The 27,202-nt window shown below is 34.8% G+C and overlaps 1 protein-coding gene across 1 annotated transcript; it reads right to left on the bottom strand.

Annotated features, from left to right (window-relative positions):
• Window positions 1-6,215: 6,215 nt before the first annotated feature.
• On the bottom strand, window positions 6,216-12,214 carry LOC143690496 (natural killer cells antigen CD94-like). Its single transcript, XM_077168213.1, has 7 exons — window positions 11,950-12,214; window positions 10,435-10,527; window positions 10,223-10,283; window positions 8,595-8,602; window positions 8,140-8,291; window positions 7,206-7,309; window positions 6,216-6,390 (listed from the first exon to the last, which is right to left on the bottom strand). Exons 1-7 carry the CDS (start codon window positions 11,954-11,956, stop codon window positions 6,255-6,257), a joined length of 561 nt encoding a protein of 186 aa, XP_077024328.1. The 5' UTR covers window positions 11,957-12,214; the 3' UTR covers window positions 6,216-6,254.
• Window positions 12,215-27,202: the final 14,988 nt, after the last annotated feature.

The following is a 27,202-nucleotide window of genomic DNA, read 5'->3' as shown; positions in this document are numbered from 1 at the left end:
TTTTTATTTTTTAACTCCAGGCACTTAAGTTATATCTCCATTAAATAATTAGCTGACAATAAGCTAGCTGAACAGATATTATAGTGACTGCACATGACAAAGAAGACATTTTTTAATAAAATACTTTTAAAAAATCAATGTGTTAAAAAACTACAAACAACAAGTAGCAACAACAAACATTGAAGAATTTGTGCTTCTACATACCTGCAATGAACAACTGAAAAGAAATTTAAGAAAACATTTCATTTACAATAGCATCTAAACTAATAAAATATCTAGGAATAAATTTCACCAAGGAGGTGTAAGACCTGTTGACTGAAAATTACAACTTGCTGTTGAAAGAAACCAAGGGAGCACTAAATAAATGGAAATACACTCCATGTGTATTAGTTGGAATTTTCAATATCATTAAAATGGCAATTCTTCCCCAAAGTTATCTATACGTTTAATGCAATCCCTACCAAATTATCAACAACATTTTCATAGAGATGGATAAGTTGATCCTAAATTTTATATTTAATTTTAAAGGGCCCCAGATATCCAAGACAATATAGAAAAGGAAGAGCAAAATTTGAAAACTCACACTTTTGATTTCAAAACTTATTACAAAATTACAGTAATCAGAAGTGTGAACTAGCAAAAGGACACATATAGACCAATGGAATAGACCTGAAAGTACAGAAATAAATCTATTTGTCGATATTCAGTGAGGGAACAATGCTATTCAGGGGAGGAAAGAGTAGTTTCTTCAACAAATGAAGCTGGAAAAACTGGAAATCCACAGGCACAGAATGAACTGGACCCTGACCTTAAACCATATTCAAAACTTAACCTGACTCAAAGACCTAAATACAAAACCTGAAACTGTAAAATTCTTAGAAGGAAACATAGGTGTACATCTTCATGACCTTTACTTTGACAGTAGTTTATTAGATATAACACAGAAAGCATGAGCATCAAAAGAAAAAAATAAGTAATTGGAATTTCATCAAATTTAATCACTTGTGGATCAAAGAATAGAGTAAAAAGGCAGCCTACAGAGTAGGAATTAATATTTACAAATTATAATCTGAGAAGGGTCTAGTATCCAGAATATACACAGAACTTCTACAAGTCAATAACAAAAAGGCAATGAACCCATTAAAGATAAATTGGCAAAACATTTGAAGAGACATTTTTTCAAAGAAGTTATACAAATGGCCAGCAAGCATATGAAACAATACTCAACCTTCTGTCCCTCAGTCATTAGAGAAATAAAATCAAAAGCAAAATCAAAAGTCTGCAGTACTGCTCCAGACAAACTAACAGCTATAGTCAGAAAAGTGGAAATTGAGTTTAGCAGAGGATGTGGAGAAATCGGAAGCATTGTACAATCCATACAATGGAATAATATTCAGCTATAGAAAGAATGAAGTACTGACTCATGCTGCAACATGTGTGCACCTTAAAACATTATGCTGTGCGAGAGAAGCCATTCACCTAAGGCCACATATTGCATGATCCCCTTTATGTGAAATATCCAGAATAGGCAAATCCATAGATGCATAGAAGAGATGAGTAGCTTTCCTGGGCTAGGAGGAGGTGAGGAAAAGAAGTGACTGCCTAGTAGATATGGAGCTCACTCTGAGGATGATGAAATGTTATGGAACTTGAGAGTGGTGATGCTTGTACAACATTGTGAAGTTACTAAATGCCATGATTTTTAAACTTTAAAATGGTTTAAATGGTAAATATTATTTAATATGCATTTTACCACAAATAAAAAGTGACTTTTTAATGATGTAGGCATCACTGAAAAAATCTGATCAAGTCATTTTACGTAAGGTGTGACCTCAATTTCGATGAAAGAAAAATAGTACCTGAATATAAAAAAAAAGAAGAAGAAAATATATCAGAGTATTTATAAGTGTCCTTTACAAATTAAAGAAAAAAAAGTAAGAGGATTCTCTCTGGATAAAAAAATGATATTAATGAATACAGGCTTGTAAAAATTACTTCAGTCATGATTAGCTTCTATGTGTCATCAGGCAAAACTGTAACCTTTTAAATTCATTTTAAAAATATTTTAGGATGCTCTGATTGGAAATTGGTGACATAGTTTTTAGAAGGGCTGTTTTCAAAATTTTGGTCTCATCACTCCTGCAACCTCTTAAGGATTTTGAAGAACTGAAAAAAAATTTTCGGGGGGGTGGGATGTTTTTATCTACATGTTCCATATTAATGGAACTAAATTAAACTAAATTAAGTTCATTCACTTACACAGAACAATAATAAATCCATTATATATTAACATATGGGTAATTATATTTTCCAAAACAAAAAACAAAAAGAAATAACAGGAGTGGCATTTTATATTTTTGCAAATTTTTTTCATATCTGACTTGAAAGAAAACAGCAAATTTTCATTTATGCGTAAGCATTTTTTTCTGTTGCAATATCACACTTTATGGCATGTTAGGAACAGTCTACTATGCACTTATGAGAGAGTGAGATTGTAAACAAGCAAACAAAATCTTAAATTATTTTGAAAATGGTTTTGATCTCACAGACCCCACGAGAGTCTTAGTGTATGAAAAATATCATAGTTCAGAGAAATACAAGTTCAATCTATCTCTACCTAGAAAATTGCTTGCTTTTATGAAGATGTGAATCATTAATCTCTATATTAAAAATTTTAACTATTCATTTCTAAAGGTTAAATGTTGAAAGTTTTATATGAACTAGAGCAATCAGGATGATATTTCATGGAAGACACAATGTAATTAAGGAAGTATGTCAGAATTTAGGTATATTAAATGGTGGTACCTATAAATACTATGATTTGTACTAAGTAGAGAAATTTGTGGAGGAAATAAAGTGAGACTACATCAAAGGAATCTGGGATATTTGAAAAAAGACATTTAATAAATATAGTACACAATGGAAAGTACATTGATTTGTGATTTTTTGACCAGAGAGGTAACCTAGTAAATGTTATATTTTCAAAGTTATTAAATGACTATTCGGTTTCAATAAGAACTAGAAAGGCTAGAACATGAGGAGCATATGCATATTTACATGTGTTTGTGTGTCTATGTGTTGTACATATATATGTATACACATTTAACTTATTGTTTACAATGTGCGAGATACTCTTTCTATTGCCTTATATATTTTAATTCATACAACACACAAAAGAATACTATGAATTTAGCCCTTTTATTAGCTCTACAAATGAGGAAACTAACACAGACTTTGGGTAACTTGGGTAAGATTAAATAGCTAGTGTATATGAGTCAGAATTCAAACCCATGCAGTCTGGCTATAGAGTCTCTACTCTTATCCAATATGAGTGTTATAGGAGTTAAACTGTATACTGTATAGAGGATTATGGTGTTTATATGTAAGTATATTTAAGTACACATACACTTATTGCTATATTTTTCTTTTAGAATGTTAGGGCTTTGTATGTATACATGTAATTACTTAGATTTGGAGTCTTAGGGTCTGAGAATCTGCAATGAAAAGGCAAATGTCAACATATAAAAACAAATGAGCAACTAGAAGAATCAAGTACTTAGGAATGAACTTAACTAGGGATGCAAAGGGCTCCTACACAGAAAACTACATAAAATTGTTAAAGAAATCAAAGAATACCTATATAGGTGGTAAGACATCCCCGGCTCATGGCAAGGAAGGCTAAATATAGTTAAGATGTCAATTCTACCCAAATTGATCTACAGATTCAACACAGTACCAATCAAAATTCCAACACCCTACTTTAAAGACTGGGAAGAGCTAATTACCAAATTCATCTGGAAGGGAATGAGACACTGAATAGCTAAAAGAATCCTAAAAAAGAGAACGAAGTGGGAGGAGTAATAGTCCCTGATTTAATATAAGAACTAGCACCATAAAACTTCTAGAAGAAAATGTAGGGAAACATCTTTAAGACCTAGTAATAGGAGGTAGTTTCCTAACTTTACACCCAAAGCACAAGCAACAAAAGAAAAAATAGATAGATGGGATTTCCTCGACATCAAATACCTCTGCACTTCAAAATACTTAGTCAAAAAGGTGAAGAGGAAACAAATTCAATGGGAGAAATATTTAGAAATCACATATCAAACAAAGGTTTGATGTCCTGTATACACAAAGAATTCATACAACTCAACAACAAAAGACAAACAACCCAATTACAGAACGGGCTACAGATATGAATAGGCATTTTTCTGAAGAGTAAATACAGATGGCACAAAAGCACATGAAGAGCTGCTCATTTTCATTGGCTATTAGGAAAATGCAGATAAATACTACAAAGCGATACCACCTCACACCTATAAGAATGGCTGCTATTAAACAAACAGGAAACCATAAATGTGGGAGAAGATGTGGAGAAACTGGGACTCATGCACTGCTGATGGGAATGTGTAATGGGGTAGTCACTATGGAAGACAGTTTGACGGTTCCTTAGGAAACTAAATTTCGAGTTGCCCTATGACCCAGTAATACCACTACTTCATATATACCCAGAATATCTGAAAGCAATGACACAAACAGACATTTGCACACCAATGTTCATAGCAGCATTGTTCATAATCACCAAAATAAAATAAAATTATAAGTAAATATTATCTTTATTTATACAGTGTAATAATTTTGGTAAGCTATGTCTGGATGGTGACTATTCTGGGCTATTTTGCTAAGAATACACAGATTCCCATATTGTTTTAGAAAATTATTCTTGGATCATAGTTGTGCATTTTGTTCTGTTCCATTGATTTGATTTTCTTCCACAGAGACTCCAATTATACATATATTCTACCTTCCTTGTCTGTCTTCTGCTGCTACACTTCCCTTTAGATCTCTTCACCTCTTTATGTTGTTAGTTCATTTGTTTTGGCTTTTCACATTTTTACGCTACATGACTTTGATTGTAACATTGATCACTTTGCAATTTATATGTTATTATGAGATGGTTTCTTCTCAGCCTTCAATATTTTTATCTGAATTCTGTGAAGTCATAGTTTATATCCTCTATTTGTTTTTCCTTTTCTATTGTGTTTTCATGTATGACATTGCTCATTTAATTATATGCAACTTAAATTGGGGTGTAATTTCAATTTGTTTCTGCTTCATGTTCATTAAACTTTGTTTGCCTTCTTTTTTCTGCCAAAAAAAAAAGAAACTGACTTTTAGTCAGTTGGCAACTGACTTTTAGGAACATAAATTATTTAGGCTGTTCACAGGATAAGATCTTCAACGCACAAAAAATGGACTGTTTTACTGATGAACAAATTTACAGTGAGAAAGATCTGGGTGGGAGAAGAAAAAGTTTGTGAATTCATGTGATACGGACTTGGATTCCCTTTCCCCTTGCAGAACATGGGAACAGTCACATGGGAAACACATATTCCAAAGGCATTGCCAAAGGCCTCCAGCTGCTCTGCAGAAGATAAAATCGAGAAAAGATGCAAAATTTGTTTCCCCCTGAAGCTGGAGGACACGTATGAGAAAGCAGTCATATAGCTCTATTCTACATCTAAATTAAAAGATATGTGTGTATACATACATATGTGTGTATATTTGTATATATCAAGAATACTTCATTAAAAAAGCATAGAGGGTGGGCCACAGGGGCTCACTTGCAGAGTTCTTGACTTCCATGCCAGAGACCCTGGTTTGATTCCTGGTGCCTGCCCATGTGACAAAAAAAAAGCAAAGAAAAGCATTAAAATTACTTTCACTTTCAGAAAGGTGAGGAAGGGATTTTCCAACTTGGTTTAACATAGGAAGGACTGAAACGATGTTAACATGTATTATTTGATATTAAGCAAATTCCCCTTAAGTTTATACAGCGATGAACTGCAAGAAAAGATGCATGAAATGGCAATATATTTAATATTAAAAACACAAAATAAATCATGCATCTAAGTGATGATGTTAAGAATTTACTGATTGCATATGTAGAATGGAATGATTTCTAAATGTTGTGTTAATTTCTTTTTTTCTTTAATTAATAAAAAAAAGTAAAAAAACACAAAATAAAATCTAAATCTTCATAAAATTATTTATTTTTATGTTTTATAATTTCAAGCATAGGCATAGAAATCTTGTCAATTTTAAAACTCGATTTCAAATACATGCAAATTGCATGATAAGACACAAATTGAAACATTTTACAAACATATATCTACACAAGTAAGTAATTAATAACAATAACAGAGAAAAGGTCCTATTCTTAATAAATCTGTATCTGGATCACCCATTCACCCTCACAGCCCCAGGAATTTTTGAAGCTGTTGCTTACAGATATAATGTTTTTTTTCTACACAGTTTGCATTCAAAACACCATACTTTCGTTTATATAATATGCAGTTATTGGGATTTAGTTTCTGAGAGCTTGAAAATCTGTAATGAAGAGGAAAATATTTACATAAGGGAAAGGAAAATGAGAATGTAGAGATGGACAATGCTTTTCATTAAATGTAGAACTTTTAAAAGCATTTGAATGAGATAACATTTGAATCAATCTGTGTTTTTTTTTCATTCAGTAACCACAATTTTCAAGACTTTATAGCACATTGTTTAAGATGCTCAATCATCCCCTCAATAATCAATAATTTTGAGAGCAGGGACTTTCCTTCTTGATGTTCTTATTCACAGTTCTGATTTCCTTCATTTCTGCTTTGTTTAAAGACTTACTGGTTGATTTAGTTTGGGAAAACACTCAAGGCATACAATTTGTCATCCCATGAGGCTGCAAATTTCATGTTTATGTACAAAAATGAGATTCAAATTTTACACATATGCAGAAGATACGCCCAGAATATTTGAAATACCGGTACTACCCTGAGAATTTTGGGTTCCACCCAAATAAAGAAAATAATAGATACACAGCTTTGTCTTGCTGGGATTATGAATCGAGGATAGTGTATTTGAGCATGTAGCCATACACTCCCACATCCAGGTGACTGTCCCAAAATATACTGTCAAAATGTGCATGGCAAAAGTTCTCTAGTGGCACAAGAACACTGATTTTAATGTCACTTGAGCATACATTTTGATGCTCCATGTGAGGCTAAAATTGCTATTCTATTGCTCCACTTATCTTCTCTGTAATCCCATGCACTATGCATGTTCCTCTTGCATGTTAGCTGTGCACACAGAGACCTAAGAATAAACTCACTTGCATGCAAGAAGGTACGTGAGTACCAGAAACTTACAGATCAGGGGAAAGAGCAGAGCCATCTTCCCAAAGCCAAGCGTCATGGTCTTTACTATAAGAGAGCCCAATCCAGTAAAAATATTGATGGTTGATCAGAAACCCCTGATTGGAAACAGGCAAACACGTTACCTCATTTGCATCTACCTTGGGAATAGTTCATTTTTATGAAAATCCATGTCCCAGCATTACACTCAGCCTATCAATCACATAAAGTAAGTAATTTTGCAACTTCGAACTGAGAGAATGCAGTCTACAGCTCAGTTTTCTCATTCAGGAAGCCCATTCATTTTTGGAGGAAAAAACACTGCAAAATCTCATTACTGTAAATGAAAACAATTATAAAGGCAGCTAAACTTTTCACGGAAGGCATCTCCACAGAGATCAGAAAACTCAACCACAAAATCTCCCAACATTATACAGAGAAATAAATCTCATGGGTACCCTACTCACCCTATATTCAGCATAGTTCTGCATAAACGTAGAGAAATTGTCCCCTTTTTCCTAAGAATTGGGTCACTTTTATGATTACACCCAATCTTGGTTCCACATTATATGGGAGACAGGAGACATAAGCTGCATAATTTCCAAAGAAATTGTAAATTCAATTAAAGAAATAAAATTGCAAGGTTGTTTGGTTGGGTCTCTAATTAAAATGAGTAAATGACCTATTATTTTTTCCTTTTACTTCTCCTTGACAAGTTTCTTGCATTTATCTCACATCTAAATTTTTATACTTCTGATTTAAATCTTTGAGGGAATTTAAGGGGTTTTATAATAATAGCTTCAAGGTACAGGAAATTAATATGTTATCTGTTCAAATATGTCCTCCTAATTTTACCATATATTTAAAAACTTGAATCAAATATCGGCTTGCTTAAATATGATGTTTACCTAGATCAAAGAAAATATGGGAAACAGAATTAAGTGCATACCAGTTCATCTCTGCTTTCCAGCTGTAGTAGAGTGGAATTCTGAGAAGCACAGGCAACGCTGCTTTCTTTCCAAGATTTTTCTTCATTAGAAAGGAAGTAACAGTTGCATCTGTACCCAATCCACTTTTCATGGCAAGAGCAGCAACCAGAGCCTAACAGAAAAAAAAGCATAATTTATTTCATTGGTGTTTCAAAAACTTAAATGGTTATTTATTCATTCTAAAACTACTTGTTACTTATACATTAAGTATATACAAATATATACTTAAAGAAAAGTATATATAGTTTCTACAAATAATCTTTGAGCATCTACTATAGGCAATGAAGTATATTATGTTTTATGTAATTGATGCACGCTCAATGGAATTTAATCATTCTTAACTAAAGAACAGTGGGATGAGAATCTCCTACAATTAGAAAGGCAACTTTGTATTATTTTTTGGAGTATTTCCAACATGGCCCTCTGTATATAAAACAAGAATCTGTTGTTTTAAAATTCAGAAATGGACAGCACAATACTACCTAACTGTAATGTAATCATGTTAAAACACTGAATGAAGCTGCATGTGAGAATGATAGAGGGAGGAGAGCTAGGGACATAAATGAAATCAGAAAGAAAGATAGATGGTAAAGATCGAGATGGTATAATCTAGGAATGCCTAGAGTGTATAATAATAGTGAAATGTACAATGTACAAATTTTAAAAATGTTTTTGCATGAGGAAGAACAAAGGTATGTCATTATTGCAGGGTGCTGAAAATAGATGATAATTAATACTTTAAAATGTCAACTTATGTGCGAGATTAAAGCAAAAAATGCTTATTTGTTACAAAATTTAGATTTTGACTAGAGCATTTCCTGATATAACTCATGTAGATAGTTTGATTGAATGTCATAAGTACTTGGAATCTCAGGTAGCACATGACATTTTGTTGGTTTGTCCAGGGTGATCCCCCGATGAATCCCAGAATGGTTTGATCAGTGACTGGAAAAGTATTTGCAAAGCCCCCTTCGGGGAATGGTGAGAGCGGGCAGAAATTCAACTTCCCCAAGTTGAATTCTTGATATTCTCACAAGCAGTGTGGACAACCAAAGCTATAGGCTGAGCCCCCAGGTTTGGGGTTTGTTCACATGAAACTTAACCCCACAAAGGATAGGTCAAGTCTACTTAAAATTTAGGCCTAAGAGTCACCCCCAAGAGAGCCTCTTTTGTTGCTCAGATATGGCCCTTCTCTCCAACATGACGAGCAGTCTCACCACCCTCCCCCTCTCTGCGTGGGACCTGACTCCCAGGGGTGTGGCCCTTCCTGGCAACGTAGGACAGGGATCCTGGAATGAGCTGAGACTCAGCATCAAGGGACTAAGAAAAACGCTAGAATGAGCTGAGAATTAACATCAAGGGATTGAGAGAAACTTCTCGACCAAAAAGGGGGAAGAGTGAAATAAGACAAAGTGTCAATGGCTGAGAGATTCCAAACAGAGTTGAGAGGTTATCCTGGAGGTTATTCTTACGCATTAAGTAGATATCACCTTGTTGTTCAAGATGTAGTGGAGAGGCTGGAGGGAATTGCCTGAAAATGTAGAGCTGTGTTCCAGTAGCCATGTTTCTTGATGATGATTGAACAATGATATAGCTTTCACAATGAGACTCTGTGAATGTGAAAACCTAATGTCTGATGCTCCTTTTAGCTACTATATCAACAGAAGAGTAGAACATATGGAATAAAAATAAATAATAGGGGGAACAAATGTTGGAATAAATTCAGTTTGAAATGCTAGTGGTAAATGAAAGCGAGGGGTAAAGGGTATGGTATGTATAGTCTTTTTTTTCTCCATTATCGTTTTATTTCTTTTTCTGTTGTCTTTTTATTTCTTTTTCTAAATCGATGCAAATGTACTAAAAAATGATGAATATGCAACTATGTGATGATATTAAGAATTATTGATTGTGCATGTAGAATGGAATGATATCTAAAAGTTTTGTTTGTTAATTTTTTTAATTAATAAAAAAAAGTTTAAAAAAAAAAGAATCTGTTGTTTTCATGTTGTACCAACATTAAAGATTTCAAAAAATAGAACCTACCTTTCTGGGGTGTTAGTGGGTTCTGAAGAGAATGTTGGCAGAGCAATTTCTTTAGTAAATGCTATAAAAAATGATTAGAAATATTTATAAATAGGCACAGATTTAAATGTATCTGTGAATTAGAATATTACAGATTAGGAAATTATAAGTCTACTCCTAAATTGTTTAAACAAAATTTTGATATTTATAAAGACTTGCCTAGAAAAACTTACATTCTTTCAACAAAATTCCCAAAGTAGACACCAACAAAAGGCACATTATTCCTAATATCCCAGAAATCAACCTCCATGGAGTAATCTGAAAACCTGTAGAGAAAGAAAGAGATATAGCTAGGGCAAAGACTTAAAGAACAAACACAGAGTCTGAAGATTTTAAAAGCACAAACCGGTGAAAGAGAATCCAAAAGCTTCATGATCCATATAATGGACATATGGACATATGAAAGAATCTTTTAGTCATTAAGTCTTTGATTTCATAATCTTCCAGTGACACATTAGCAAAGAAAAACTTTCCATGAAGGGCTGCATTGAAACCATAGATTTTATTTTATCTTCAGTGAGATTGTCCATAAAATTTCTAATCTACCAACTCTGTCTCTAAAACACAGTCAAGGGGATTAATTATTCATTTTTGAATTGCCAAAGAAACTTAGAGATCTAGTGCAAAAGGAGAGCAACAACCTCCAAGTTCTTTGAAATGTTTGGGAAACCAATCTCTCAACAGAAACGCAAGGTAGATGGTACGATACACATTACATAGATGAGAAAATCAAAGGTCCAAAAATGTTGTTTACTCTAGGTATCAAAGCTATTAAGTGCCCGAATCTTCTCCAGAGCATACAGAGTGCATTTGGAACTTAGCAGTTGTAGAAACAAAGCTATTAAGTGTCTAAGACAGAAATCAAATGAGAGTTCATTTAAGCCCAGAGTCTTTTATTAAACACACCCTGGCGCCACCACGGACTGCATCACCCTTTAGAAGTGTACCTTCTGCTAATCCCAGTGCAGGACTGAGGACTGTCGAGCTGCTCATAGCTTTTTAGAACTGTTATAGGAAAGAAAGGAGAAAAGAACACTCTGGACTTGGTGCGATGAAAAGACCCACAACCAATGCGTGGGTCATAGCTTGTCCAGCTGGGCTGATTTCACAGAATAAGAGCATTGCATTTGCTCATGTACAAAATTATCAGGTCATAGTTTTTTCTGTTACAACAATTCAAATAGAAGAAAAACAGCATTTACATTAACATTCTACAAAAAACTGATGTTGTTAGTGACAACAGGACAGTATGTCAACCTGAAAATCTCAAAGTCTTTTGATGGCACAACTTAAATGGCACATTTATTTAAAAATCCAACACTTCAAGTCACTGAATCATTTACATTTGGCATTCTCTACTTCTTTCCACGATAAATTGTAATTGACCATATTATAAGTAGATGAATTTGGTTCTCATTCAGAATATAGAGGTGTTCTCATCAGAAGCCTTTTTTTAAAACTGGTTAGGATTGCTTCACACAGTAATGTCTAAGTTACTGAAAGGAGAATCAGGAAATTAAAATAAATACAAAAAGTACTGACACACATCAAATCTAAAAACATCCACTGTTAACTAGATCCTTTTTAAAAAAAAGAAAACAGTGCTACTCTTAAATTGTCCTTACCCATAAGAGACCATTTTAGCTTACTTTTTAGTCTTTTAATTTTCTGAGTATTTCCACACATACCTGCCATGAGAAATGATGTCCCAAGGTCAAAAAGGAGAAGGCCGGATATGCGCTTGTTGGAGAGGAGCAGGCTGTGTAACAGAGATGAGCTGGACGTTAAGGAATCCAAAAGTCCTCTATGAATACATTTAACATAGAAGAGAAAAAAAGGTGTATTTGAAGAGCATTCTTGAATCAAATACTGGTAAGCCAAATCTGTACAGTAGGAGCACGAAGCAGCACAATCACTGGCTCTAAAATGTTCCGGGTACCACAAAACAGGAAATTCTCACTGTTCTACTGTAATGTCCTTTGATAAGAACAATAACAACAACAAAAAAAGGTTAGAGGAGTTCCTTTAGTGTTTGAATATTGAACTTGACTTAAAAATCTATATTGAAAATGATGGACAAGCAGAAACTAAATTTACTTAAGTGTAATAAAATTCTACAAAGAGTTTTCCTATACCAAATACAGTTTAAAGCACTTTGCATATATTAACGTATTTTTCTCATAATGGCTTTATAGGAAAGATACTATAAATACCCTCATTTCACTAATGATAAAATTGATGTCTGGGACAGCTATGTAGAAGGCCACTTAAGTCGGAAAGCCAGGCTGTCTTGCTTCAGAGCACACATGGAATATGCTTCACAGAAAGCCCATCTCTCAATGTCTATAATTTATATAGATTCTTATTTTTTCTCCTTTGCAGAGGGTAGTTGGTCTTCCATCATTTTTCTATTTTCTATCCCTGTCTCAGGGATCCAGGGTGGGCAAAGATCAAAAAGGAAGAAGCAGAAGGTCTTTGATTACTGTTATATAATACGTAAACAGTCACAAGTTGTGCTCTAATGCTGCATCAGTTAATATAAGCTGCTATGATATCCAGACGCCATGATAAATACCACAAACTGGTTTTGGCTTAACCATGAAGAATTTATTGGCTCACAGTTTTAGAAGCTAGAAGCCTTGCGTCCTCCTGGGGTTGGTAGCACACTGGCTGGCTGGCAATTCTTGGGTGCATTGGCTTTTCTGTCACATGGCAATGTCCTTTCCTTTGTCTTCTGGGTTCCTTCCTTCCAGCTTCCAACTCCTCCATGTGATCTTCTCTCTCTATGTCTGAATTTCATCTGCTCATAAAGGACTCTAGTAATCTGGATTAAGGTGACCTCATTCAGTTGGGCCACACCATAACTAAAATAACGTCTTCAAGTGGCCCTGTTTACAATAGGTTCCTCCCCACAGGAATGTGGGTCAAGACCAAGAACATGTCTAAATTAGGGCGCATACTTCTATCTACCACAGAAGCCAGCATTTCACAGCCTCACTCACCTAACTCTTAAGAACTTCTTCTAACACCTTATTGTCCAATGTTCCATATCATTAAGATCTTTTGAACATGACCTCAGCTGCTCTAGTAAGTCTTCTTTTTATTAAGATGTTAATAATAATACTTGTTTACTTTATTACCTCATTCAGATAATATATTGTAATTTCAATTTATACTTTTTGTCTTCACAGAGTGACACTAGTGGAGATTTCAAATGTTGGCTGGAAAGGCAGCCTTTGCAATAGGGATACTGATGTATGATTTAGCGCCTTGAAATACCATCAATCATTCATCCACATACAAAAATAGACTCCAAAGTAAGTTTCATGTTGTGGCTTTTTAAGCATTTTAATATTAACTTAGGTGAAATTTTTTTTTACACTGGGATTTTCAACACTATCTCCCAAAATATTGCAGTTTGATTCCTCAATTTCTAAGAAGTCAAAAGATTTCCATCTTGTTAACTTGTCTGCATGATAGAGTTGATTGCATGCAGTGATGAAAATTGTTAATATCTAGATCTTTACCAGAAAATACAGGCATAAAGATTTCTTCATCCAGCTTTAGTGGAAGTCCAAGTTGAGAAATATGATTATTTGATTGACTTGAAGTCTATACTGTTCTGCTTTTAACATTGGACAAAACTGAATCTGCAGCAAGCAGCCTAATGTTATCCGTTTTACCCCATGTAAACACAGGATTTTGTTTCCATCTATTTGGGGGGATTAGACGAATTGTGAGAACTGTGACAGAATATTGAATAGAGATTATTGCTACACTTTGAGCACTAATAAAATCATTTTCATAGGAAATTATTCTAAATTTTAAGAGCTGTGATTGGTGAGAAAGAAATAGTTCATTTTCTTTTTCATCTTAGTTCACTGACTCAGGAGTTAAAAGTAGCAAGACATGTCCAACCCAAGAACTTGAGGATCAACTCACTAATAAGAGAGCTGAATACATCTGTCTATCTCTTGGTCTCTCTATCTATATGGACTTGTACATACACATAATTTTTATCCCGCCCATTTCCGTCAGATGAACTCTGCCAGACTAAATTTTGTATCTCTGTGCTTTAAGTCTATTTCTTCTCCTAGAACTTCCAAAGGCCTTGCTGCTCTCATGTATTGCAGCCCAGAAGTGCTGCTGAGGCCTCCACCAGTGAATTTCAGGATTCGGGGTAGTCAAGCAATCCCAGCCCTAACCTGGGGGATTCTGTGCTTTGTGTTTGTGTCATTTCCCAGAGTCACTCAAAACTGTTATGCTCTATCTCCTACTCTAGACCCGAGAGAAAAAAAACACCACCTTCATTGGATGCCTTTCTTTCTCCATGCAAACACCCTCTTCCAAATCTTTGGTCCACATATTTCCCAAGTTAACTGCTTGTACTCCAAATCTTTCTCTGGTTCTTCTGTTAAGGAACTCCAAGTAGAAATTATTCTGATGTTCAGTATCAAGACCATGAATTTGTTTTTCAAAATTATATATCCTTCCCAAAGATGCAGGAACTGTACTCTCATCACTCTTTACAGGATCTCTGCTCCCTTAGTGTCCACCGCAGTTTACCTCACTATTTTCTGGTATTTGCTGCTTATCTAGTGCACCTATTCAACGCAATTGATGACTTCAATGACTAAAATGTCATCCAAACCTCAACAAACACCTGGCTAAAGGGAACTAGGGTCCACTTAAGATATGAACAGTGTGGTCTTTTCATTGCCTGGAAATGTATAAGAAAATATTGCAGAACACAGTCGTAGTATGCATTCCTATAACTGCAGTTAAAGGTTAGTTTGTTTTTAGTGTTTTTAAAATTCTTGTCTTCTGGAGTAAAGAGGAAGTCACTAGCCTCACACTGTGATTTACTATCTTTATTTTGTGGAGGTTAGGAGTCTTGGAGAAAGAAAGAATGACAGTGACTTGGTGTGGTCTCTTTGTATACATGACAATAACAGGACTATTAGAAAACACCAGTGGTTTTTACTAACCAGAATTCTTACTTATGGAATTTTTTCAGCAGAACATTTTTTGCAGCGCTGTCTATGATTTTTATGGAAATCTATGGATTTTTGAGGCATGGCACCCTGAAAAATGTTGTATAGGTTATATAACCATGTAAGTATAAGATGGAAATGTGACCCCAAACCAATAGGCCAAGCCCTTGATCTTGAGGCTTGCTTTTGTGAAGCTTATGTATGTAGTGGAGAAGCACAGCCTACCTATAGGTATGCCTAAAAGTTACTTCCAGAAGACCTCTTTTTTTGCTCAGATGTGGCTCACTCTTTCTAAGCCCAACTCTGCAAGTAAAATCATTGCCCTCCCCATTATGTGGGACATGACATCCTGGGGTAAATGTCTCCCTGGCAGTGTAGGAGATTACCCCCAAGGATGAGGCTGGCTCGACCATGCCATCCTGAACAAAAGGGGGAAAAGAAGTGCAACAAGCAAGGTATCATTGGCTGAGAGAATTCAATAGAGTTGAGAGGCTACTCTGGAGGTCATTCTTACGCAAGCTTCAGTTAGACATTGCTACCTACCATAACTTGCCAAATCCCATCCAAAACCATTCTAGACAATCGTAAAGAACACTTAGGACAATATGTAAGATTCTTCAATGCTCCCATGCTCTAGAGCAACTTTCCAGAAACCTACAACTTCCAGATTAGTTCTGAATCCTAGCGGGACCAGCCTCTCCAAAGCATCAGCTAGATTCATCTCCCTGTCCCACATAATTGGCAACACCTTCCAACATGAGAAAGTTAAATTGGGCATGGCCCAAATATGCCTGATGAGTGACAGATCAAAGGTGGTGTTGGAGTTATACAGAGAAGGTCAGATTTGAGAAATGAGTAAGATTGTTGAATCATTAGTCTCCAATATCTTAGAGCAGCTAGAAGTAAAAACTTAAAATGATGAAACTGTAACCTATACCAAAGTCTGAAATTTGTTATACAACTAATTGTTGCAATGTGTTTTGAAATTAATTGCTTTTTTGTATCTACATTCTTTTTTACTAAAAAGGAAAAAAAGTCAATTGTGATGATAAGGAAGTGTTTATTTTTTCTAGCCTCCAATGTTCTACAGCAGCTAGAAGGAAAAATCTGGCATGATGGTATGATAGGTGACATGCTCAGGTTCATGTGTCGACTTGCCCATGGGGTGGTACCTGATTGTCTCATTGGGCAAGTGCTGGCCTGTCTGTTGCTATGAGAACATTTCATAGAATTAAATCATGATCACGTCGACTGCATCCACAGCTGATTCCATTTGTAATCATCCAAGGGGAGTGTCTTCTGCATTGTGTGATGCTTTATCTAATCACTGGAAGCCTTTTAAGGAGGATTCAGAAGAGACAGGGTCTCTTGTTTTCCTGCTTCAGCCGGCATGCCTGCCCTGTGGAGTTCATCCACACCCTCCATCGTAGTTGACAGCTTCACAACCTGCCCTAAAGATATAGGACAGGTTCCCATGGTTACATGAGACATTTTTATAAATTTTAGATTTATGGATATTTCCTGTTGATTCTGTTTCTCTAGAGAACCCTATCTAATACAGTAGCCCATGACAACGGTGGGATCTGTTCTGTAACAATTTGAGGAAGAGTGCTTTGAAAACTACTGCTTTTTTCTTTCTTTGCCTTGTATATATGTTATATTGTAAAACAAAAGAGTTAAAAGTATGGAGATGTGTTATGACCAAATCAACTCCTTTTGTATAAGTGGTGTAGACTCTGACATCATTTAGAGATCCCATTTGTTAATTAGTTAATCTGGGCCAAAGTGTGTTGTAGATAGTCGCAAGTGTGATCTGGTTTCTAATGAAGCAAAACGTTTGACAGACAGTCGAGTTGCTGCAATTCTCAGAATTCCAGTATTTCCATTAGAGAAGAGAAATTAATCAATATTTTCTTAAACCAGATTTCCCGCAACTTCCTTTGGGAGGCAATGAAAAATATGTGAAAATTAAGCAAAACACTCTGAACGTGTTTCATTAGTCATTGGATACAGTTTGGTACAAATGACCTGGTTATTCCTAAGGGGCAGAGATGACCACCTGGTTGCTTTAATCCAAGTAATGAAATATTGGACAGTGGAAAGATGCTCATTTTTAATTCCTATTCAACACACTGTATTGATTTAATCTCTGATTTTTCAGTCAAAATCTTTAGAGTTTTATTTTGAACTTTGTATATCATCTTGTTGTTTTTCTGAGTATGGTATCATTTGACAGTTGCTATTTTAACTGATTGTTACAAATTCACTCAGGGCTACTGAACCAGAAACATTAATAAAAGAAAGCTTCCCCTTTTCACACCACTTCAACTTAAAAGTACCAAGAGAATTGGTTCCCGCCAAAAGATTCAAAAAAATAAACCAATACTAAAACCAAAGCAGCAACCAACTCAACATCTGATTCATAAAAGTTTACTCAGGGTCAAATGCAAGACACAGGACAGTGTGAAAGATTTGGGTATCATTAAATCATTCTGGGCACTTGACACAGCCTAGTATTTAAGTTATAAAGTGAAATATCTGTACATAAAAAGGAGTGTTCAAAAATGGTGATACAATTTTATTTTGAATAAAACACTGACATTTCCAGTTGTTTAGGGTAAGGAGAGGCTTTAAAACTAGAGTGCCGAAAAAATATAACTTGTTCAAAATTTTCTAATTTCAACCCCTAACGTAACTATCTTCTAATTAATAAGTCAGCACATCGTAGGAGACTTAAGTGAGGTGTTAGAACCTCATGAAAGCTGTAGAGCTTGTCTGCAGCTCCAACTTGTCAACTCCTCTGTGGCTGGAAACAGTTTTTCTGTGGTGAGCTGCTGGGCACGCCTTAAGGGATTTCATTCTGAAATAACAAATAAAGTGGACAAAGTGCTCACTTCTTCTAGTCTAAATCATAAGCAGTTTTACTAAGTATCACGGAATATTGCCAAGCCTCTTTCTTGGCCTTTGTGCAAAAATAATTCTGCAAAGCTGTATGATCCGGAATCTTCTGATAAAACCTGGGGTTAAAGGAAAAGAGACAGGAGAGAAAAAGGGATTCTCTAAGAACAGTAAGAAATGTCAGTACCTAAAGAAGAGATTAAGAAATAGATTAGTCATTTTTTGTTTAAAGAACCCATCTTTTAACTTTCTGGCAAAACACTCATCCAGTGGGTACCAATGAATTTACACCTTTCCAAGCTCTAAGAAGCTAAAATAAACTGGAAATAGAGTCATAGAAAGGATTATTGATAAAACTTTAAAATTTGTTTCACAATTCATTTGTAGAGAAGTGGTCTATGATTGGTTGTATGAATACTTTTCCATAAAATTTAACGTAACTTCTGTGTTTACTGTATACCAAGCTTTGTGTCAAATATTTTGCATGCATTATTTTATTTAATCTTCATAGCATCTATGACACTGGCAAAAATGCTTCCTAAATGTCATAGTTGTGGACACAGAGATATATGAGGAGACATACTCAAAATCCCTTTGTTACCAGTGGCTGAGTTGAGAGTCTTACTAATTTCTCAATTTAGGATAGTTCAAAATGTTGAGTCATTTTGAATAATTCTAGGAAAATCATGTTATTTAGCCACAATTTTCCAGGAATTTTTATTCTCTGTTGAATTTAGATCTGTAAATATCCACAACTGTATTAGAAATGTATTTATTAAATAATAAAAAAATTTATTTAAATATATACTCATAAACAAATACGTGCATGCACACCCACTTGGCTATGTTCAGTCTGATTTTTCTGGTGGAGGCAAAATCCAGATTTAAGTAGATAATAAAAAATATATTGCCACCATTGTCTCATATAATGTAGAATATGTTTTAAAGTTTTGGCATGCCTTTACATATGTGCTTTTTTTCCTGTTTTCTCCCTTTCCATGTCTGCTTTTGTGAAGCCTAATTTAATTTTAAAAACTCATCAGTCTGTATATGCCAATTATCTGTTTGTGAATTTTGTGAAACTTCAGGATATTAAATAATTTACTTGAAGAGGACATTAGCATGAATGTAGAGGATCCATTATAGAATTACTTCTCTCTGTTTGAAGATAAATTATACCTTGCTCTTTCTGTTACATAGGGCATGTGGTTTGCATATGGGAAAGGGAGTAAGGGAAGGAGAGAAGAGACATCTTTGACCTGAAACATATAAGTTCAACGTAAGCATTATAATTTTACTGCAGTGTCTAAGGTATCTTTACTTTGTACTACATGTAAATATCATATTTACAATATTCTAGGCATACACTAAGGGGTAGAATGGCGCTAATAAATGATATATTTTGTTTTAAGATCTTTGCTTAGTGAAAAGATTAAAAAATTAGAATACAATGTTATTAATAATATAAATTTATAAGACATGACCTGAGGCAATCAAATTAGGTATTGTAAGTCTGTTTCAGGAGATGAAGTAGAAAATATAAATGATGTCTTATTTGAGAAAATTTTTGTTTGTCATGCTAAATGATTTTATTTTATTTTGCTATCTTTGGATAGTCAAAAATTTCTACATAATGTACACTAAGTTTTTAAAGTTATTGCCTTAATATGAGATTTTCCTGATTATAGAACCCTTCAAAGTGCAGAAAATTGAAACAGAAACAGAAATGGCCTGCATTCTATTTACTTTTTTTTTCCTTTGGTTGTCTCCACTGCTTGTGAGAATATTGAAAATTCTCTGTTTGGGAAAGTTGAATTTTCCCCCTCTCTCATCTTTCCTCCAAGGGGACATTGCAAATACTTTTTTATTCACTGTTCAAATCTTTTTTTAAACTTATTTATGAAACATAGCCACATACAAACAAAACATTCTTATCATATGATCATTCCATTCTTGTTATATAATCAGTAACTCACAATATCATCACATAGCTGTATATCATCATCATGATAATTTCTTAGAACATTTGTATCAATTCAAAAAAGAAATAAAAAGAAAACAGAAAAAAATTCCTGCATACCATACCCCACACCCATCCCTTTCATTAATCACTAACATTTCAATCTACTGAATATATTTTAACATTTATTCCCCCTATTATTTATTTATTTGTTAATCCATATGTTTTACTAGTGTGTCGTTAACATAGATAAAAGGAACATCAGACACAAGGTTTTCACAACCACATGGTCACAATGCGAAAGCTATATCATCATACGATCATCTTCAAGAAACATGGCTAGTGGAACACAGCTCTACATTTTCAGGCAGTTCCCTCCAGCCTCTCCATTACACCTTAATTAAACAGGTGGTATCTATTTAATGTGTAAGAATAACCTCCAGGATAACCTCTCGACTCTTTTTGGAATCTTTCCGCCAATGACACTTTATTTTGTCTCATTTCTCTCTTCCCCCTTGTAGTTGAGAAGGTTTTCTCAATCCCTTGATGCTGAGTCCCAGCTCATTCTAGGATTTCTGTCCCATGTTGGCAGGAAGGTCCACACCCCTGGGAGACATGTCCCACACAGAGAGGGGGAAATAAGTGAGTTTGCTTGTCATTTTGGCTGAGAGAGAGAGGCCACATTTGAGCCACAGAAGAGGTTCTCTTGGGGGTGGCTTTTAGGGCTAATTTTAAGTAGGCTTAACCTATCCTTTCCAGGTTTAAGTTTCATATGAACAACCCCCAAGATTGGGGGCTCAGCCTATTGCTTTGATTGTTCCCACTGCTTGCAAGAATATCAGGAATTCTCCTCTTGGGGAAGTTGAGTTTTCCCCCTTTCTCACCATTCTTCCAAGGGGACTTTGCAAATACTTTTTTATTCACTGTTCAAATCATCTGGAATTTATTGGGGCATCATTCTGGACAAACTTACAAAATCTCATGCCTTACTCAAGTTTCCACGTACTTATGGTTTTCAATTAAGGGGTCCATATAAGTTATATTAGGAAATATATGCACTAGTCAAATTATAAATTTTGTACCAAATAAACATTTTTTTGCTTTAGGCTCACACGTAAGTTGAAGTTTTAAAATATTAATTACCAATATTTGCTTTAAAATGAAATATTTAATTATTTACTCCCAGCTCTTTTCAATGCAGTTGATTCTCTTACTCTTGCCAAGAACTGAGTTTTGGTTGTCATCTGCTCCACTATGGAAAACTGAAAGTGCTGATTAACACATGGGGGCATCCCAGAAGAGTACAAAATATTTTCTACCTTTAGTCATGTCTCTAAAATTATATTTCAAATGTTTTGAAACAGCCATTCGTTAATCTGAACTAGTTTTGCTCCTCCTCTTCAATACTCTATAGAAAACAGATTAGTATTTCCCTTTGTAATTATAAGATTTTTATGAATGCAAATGAAGTAGAAAAGTTGCTATTATCTGATGCATCAAAATCAATATTTTGGAAAGAAATCACTATTTTAAAGATATTTCGTAATTAAATTGCTAAGATTTTCCTACTCTTACAGTACCAAGCATCAAAAATTCTTGAAAATACAATATTATTTCATTGTGGAAATGATCACTGGTTGTCTGCTCCAGATGGCACGCTTCTAGGTGCTGGGATACTGGGTTCTTAACAGAGACAGAACTTTACTGCTCTCGGAGGTAAGACTCCTGAATGCAACCTTATCTTGATTTTGGCTCCTCCTTTGTGCTCCTCATGAGGATATCTGTCTGTTCTGATAGCTTACTAAAGAATAATAGCTGAGAAACATTATAAATAAATTGTTGGTGGGGTTTATTTAACCCTCTGTCAACTATTCCTATTTATCTCCTTTAAGTGGTATGTGATTAGTGTGAAGCCTCAGAAAATGGTTGAGCATGTTACTCCCTAAAAAGCTTAAGGGCAGATATTGGTGATTTCTGATTAAAAGTAAATTTATTTGTCTACTTTTGGAAACAAACTGAAAGAACATTCTATGTGACATTTTCTAGTAAATATAGGATAATTTAGGATTCTTAACAGAATGTTGGTCATTTTATATTTGCATATGTAGATTTAGTATAGAGTAGTACTTCTTAGATCAGATACTACATTTCTTAGTACCCATTTGGTACTAAGAACCAAAAATAGCACCTTTGTGCTATTTTATTAATTATCATTAATAAATGGGGAATTTAGACTCTCATTGAGGGAGTCTGATGGTAAGAACATGCATGTGTAAAATAGTTTATCAGGTGGATTAAGAGGCAAGGAGAAATAGAAAACAAGGTATTGGAAAAGCTGGATAAGTATGAGGTATACTAATATAATTTTAAATGGGGTTATGAGGGAAGGCCTCACAGTGAAAACGATATTTCAACAAAGCTCTAAAGGTGGTGTAACCGCAGATGAGGTCACAGTTATTCATGTGTCTGTTTATTTTTAGTAGAACCCAAATGGGTACTAAGAAATGTAGTATCTGATCTAAGAAGTACTTCTCTATACTAAATCTACATATGCAAATATAAAATGACCAACATTCTGTTAAGAATCCTAAATTATCCTATATTTACTAGAAAATGTCACATAGAATGTTCTTTCAGTTTGTTTCCAAAAGTAGACAAATAAATTTACTTTTAATCAGAAATCACCAATATCTGCCCTTAAGCTTTTTAGGGAGTAACATGCTCAACCATTTTCTGAGGCTTCACACTAATCACATACCACTTAAAGGAGATAAATAGGAATAGTTGACAGAGGGTTAAATAAACCCCACCAACAATTTATTTATAATGTTTCTCAGCTATTATTCTTTAGTAAGCTATCAGAACAGACAGATATCCTCATGAGGAGCACAAAGTAGGAGCCAAAATCAAGATTAGGTTGCATTCAGGAGTCTTACCTCCGAGAGCAGTAAAGGACTGTTTAGCCTACCCATGTCTAAAATACCAAGAAGGAAAAGTTATTCATACTTTAACCCCCTACCTGCCTCTCAGAATCAGAAAGATTCATGTGCCTCTAACTGAGATCAATCATCTCCTTCAGGGAAGGGTCAGGTTAATTATCCTTTTCCTGATGGAATTGCTCAACCAGAACATAGGAATCACCATTTTAGCACTTAATAGAATCCTGGAAACAAAAGAGAGTGGCCTCAGAGCAAGGGGAATCCTTCATACAAGATAAAAACTGGGCACTGCTCTCAGTTTCATGGCTGGATTAAAGCAGAAACATAAATCCACAAGACCAAAGCTAAGGGAAGAGTGGCCTGTCTCATGTGATTGGACATCAGAATGCTTTCAATTTAGTTCCCATCTGGTTGTGTGCAGCGTTCTTCCAACTTGGTGAGCTGTGCTTGGGGAGTATGTGGGAAGGTGCGAGCGGTGTCTTTGGTGGCTGCATCTTGTGGGTCACCCTACAGGCTGGTAGGAGCAACATTGCACTTGGCTTAAGTTATTCATAGCATCCACCATGAAATAACTAAACCTCACTAGGCTGTTTGCATACTATTAACAGAATCAACTAATGGCAGAATTGAGTTCCTAATTTACACTTTTATCTTCCAAATCCTACTCACTCTCATCTTTTTATCTTTTAAGGCCGAAAAATTGTTATTCAAATACAGTTTAGGCAGAGTTGTCAGTAAATAACATACAACCCAGAGGTGTTATACTTAAGGCTAGTGGTGCCCTCCCATTTACCTCTTTCCCTATGCTTACCTGTATAAAACCCAAATGCTGTTACCTCTAAAAATAGAAAATAATGCAGTTAGATCATCGAAAATCCATTCTAAATCCCAAATACAACCAAGCCATCTTCTCATGTCCAGATTCTGCTCAACTTTTTTCTACACCCTGTCAATCAAGTGAAATAGGTCATTTTTGATTGACTGAATGGGATTCCAAAAGATTTCAGAATCCATAAATCTGTGAACATAAGATGTAGGATATGATTACTGCCTTTGCATATCTGACACCAAACATCAATGTTCAGTAGCATGATGTTGAATTTCAGTTTTCACTTTCATAGACTTATGACTAAATTGGTAATTGATGAATATATGGGGTAGAATATTACAAAATGACCACCAAAGAATGTCATCTCCTTTAATGCATAGTTTTGTGTAGTTCCCTCACTCACTCACTGAATCTGGTCTGTCTCTGGGACCTGCTTTGAACAATAGATTGTGGTGGATGTGACGTCTCTCAAGTTCCATAACCTAGTCCTGAAGGGTCCCAGGAACTGTTGCTCTGTTGAAGATCAGAGCTGCCCTGTAAAGCACTGGTGATTCTTCTGTAGGAGAGGTTATATTGAGAGAGAGGCTCTGGCAGAGTTGCTGACCAAGAAGGGAGAGAGGTCTATGAGGATGAAAGTTCAAGCAGAGACAGACCAGTCTTGAAGCCATCCCAGCTTGATATAAAGGTTGGTATCATGAATGCCGCAGTCCAATTTGTAGTTGCATGATAAGCCCAGGCAACACAACATGGAATGTTTAGGGAGCTATCCCAGCTGAGCACCACACTGACAACCTCCAGAAACAGGAAAAATGATAAATATTGTGGTTTTATGCCATTAGGTTCAGGGTATTTTGGTACACAGTGACAAACAACAAATACAAGGAGAAAAGCATGTAGGTATACATCTTTTAAGTTTAAATAAATGTTTTATTCTGAAACATATAAATCATAAAGCCAAAACATTTAAATATCAAGAAAGTTCAAGCACATGAGTTATCTTAGTCTGAGTAGAGATATTTTGACAAATGATACATTCTAACCTGCATCTTTCAACTTTAAATTTATAGATTTCCTAAATCAGTTTTCTTACCAGATGTGGAAAGTTGTTTTGTAGCCATATTAGAACTTATTTGGAGAAATTGCAAGTATTTCTCATTTATTGAAATTAACACTTGATTCTTCGTCATAAGCAGAGCTAAGAAGGAAATTATTGCCCTAAATGCCTATATCAAAAAGAAGAAAGAGCAAAAATTGAGAAACTGTTCACTTGGAAGAACTAGAGAAAGAACACAAACTAAGCCCAAAACAAACAAAAGGAAGGGAATAACGAAGATTAGAGCAGAAATAAATGAAAATGAGAACATGAAAACAATACAGAAAACCAGTAGTTTGTTCTATGAGAAAATCAATAATATTTATGGGCTCTTAGCATGGTGGATGAAAAGAAGAAGAGAAAGGATGCAATAAACAAAATCAGAAATGGAAGAGGAGATAAAACCACTGACCCCACAGAAATAAAGAAGGTAATGAGTGGATACTATGAACAACTTTATGCTAATTATCTAGGCAATGTAGACAAAATGGACAACTTCCTAGAAAGGAATGAACAACCAACATTGACTTAAGAAAAAGTAGATGACCTCAACAAACCAATCACAAGTAAAGAAATTGAATCAGTCAGTAAGAAGCTCCCCAAAAAGGAAAGTCCAGCACCAGATGGCTTCACATGTGAATTTAACTAAACATTCAAGAAAGAATTAGTACCCATCCAACTCAAATTCTTCAAAAAAATTGAAGAGGAGGGAAGGCTACCTAACTCATTCTATGAAGCCAACATCACCCTCAAACCAAAGACAAAGATACTACAAGAAAAGAAAATTACAGAACAATCTTTCTAATGAATATAGATGCAAAAATCCTTAACAAAAATTCTTGCAAATCAAATCCAGCAGCACATTAAAAGAATTATACACCATGACTAAGTAGGATTCATTGCAGGTATGCAAGGATGATTCAACATAAGAAAATCAATTAATGTAAGACACCATGTCAACAAATCAAAGCAGATAAACCGCATGATCATCTTGATTGATACAGAAAAGGCACTTAACAAAATTCAACATCCTTCCTTTTTGAAAACACTTCAAAAGATAGGAATATAAGGGAACTTCCTCAATATGATAAAGGGAATATATGAAAACCCACAGCTAACATCGTCTTCTATGGGAAAAAACTGAAAGCTTTCCCCCTAAGATTAGGAGCAAGACAAGGATTTCCACTGTCACATTGTTATTCAACATTGTGTTGGAAGTTCTAGCCAGAGTAATTAGACAAGAAAAGGAGATGCAAGGCATCAAAATTGAAAAGGAAGAAGTAAAACTCTCACTGTTTGCCGATGATATGATACTGTATGTCAAAAACCCAGAAAAATCCACCGTAAAACTACTAGAGCTAATAAATGAATACAACAAATTGGTAGGCTACTAGATCAACACTCAAAAATCAGAACTGTTTCTATACTCTAATAATGAGCTGTATGGGGGGATATAAGAAAAAAATTCCATTTAAAATTGCAACCAAAGGAATAAGATACTTAGGAATAAATTTAAATAAGGATACAAAAGACCTATACAAAGAAAACTACAGGAAATGACTAAAAGAAATCACAGAAGACCTAAATAAATGGAAGGGCATACCATGTTCATGAATTGAAAGACTAAATATAGTTAAGATGTCATTTCTACCTAAATTGATTTATAGATTCAATGTAATACCAATTAATTCCCCAAAATTTATTTTTCAGAAATAGAAAACAATAGCCAAATTTATCTGAAGGACAGGATGCCCTGAATAACTAAAAATATCCTGAGAAAGAAAAATGAATTTGGAAGTCTCTCATTACCTGACTTTAAGGCATATTATGAAGCTACTGTGGTCAAAACAGCATGATGCTGTCATAAAGATAAATATACTCACCATGGAATCAAATAGAGTGTTCAGATATAGACCCTTTCGTCTGTGGACAACTGATCTTTGATAAGGCAGTCAAGCCAAATTCTCTGGGACAGAATGGTCTCTTCAATAAAAGGTGTTTGGAAAACTGGACATCCACATGCAAAGGAATGAAAGAGGATCCATAACTCACACCCCATGCAAAAACCAACTTAAAATGAATCAAAGACTAAATAAAACTTTTAGAAGAAAATGTAGGGAACTATCTTATAAAAGTTGTATTAGGATGCAGTTTCCTAATTCTTACACCCAAAGCATGAGCATTGAAGAAAGAAATAGATAAATGGGAACTCCACAAAATTAAACACT

Source organism: Tamandua tetradactyla, chromosome 7 (assembly GCF_023851605.1).
Source record: "Tamandua tetradactyla isolate mTamTet1 chromosome 7, mTamTet1.pri, whole genome shotgun sequence".
NCBI lineage: Eukaryota > Metazoa > Chordata > Mammalia > Pilosa > Myrmecophagidae > Tamandua > Tamandua tetradactyla.
This window is presented reverse-complemented; position numbering and strand designations above follow the sequence as displayed.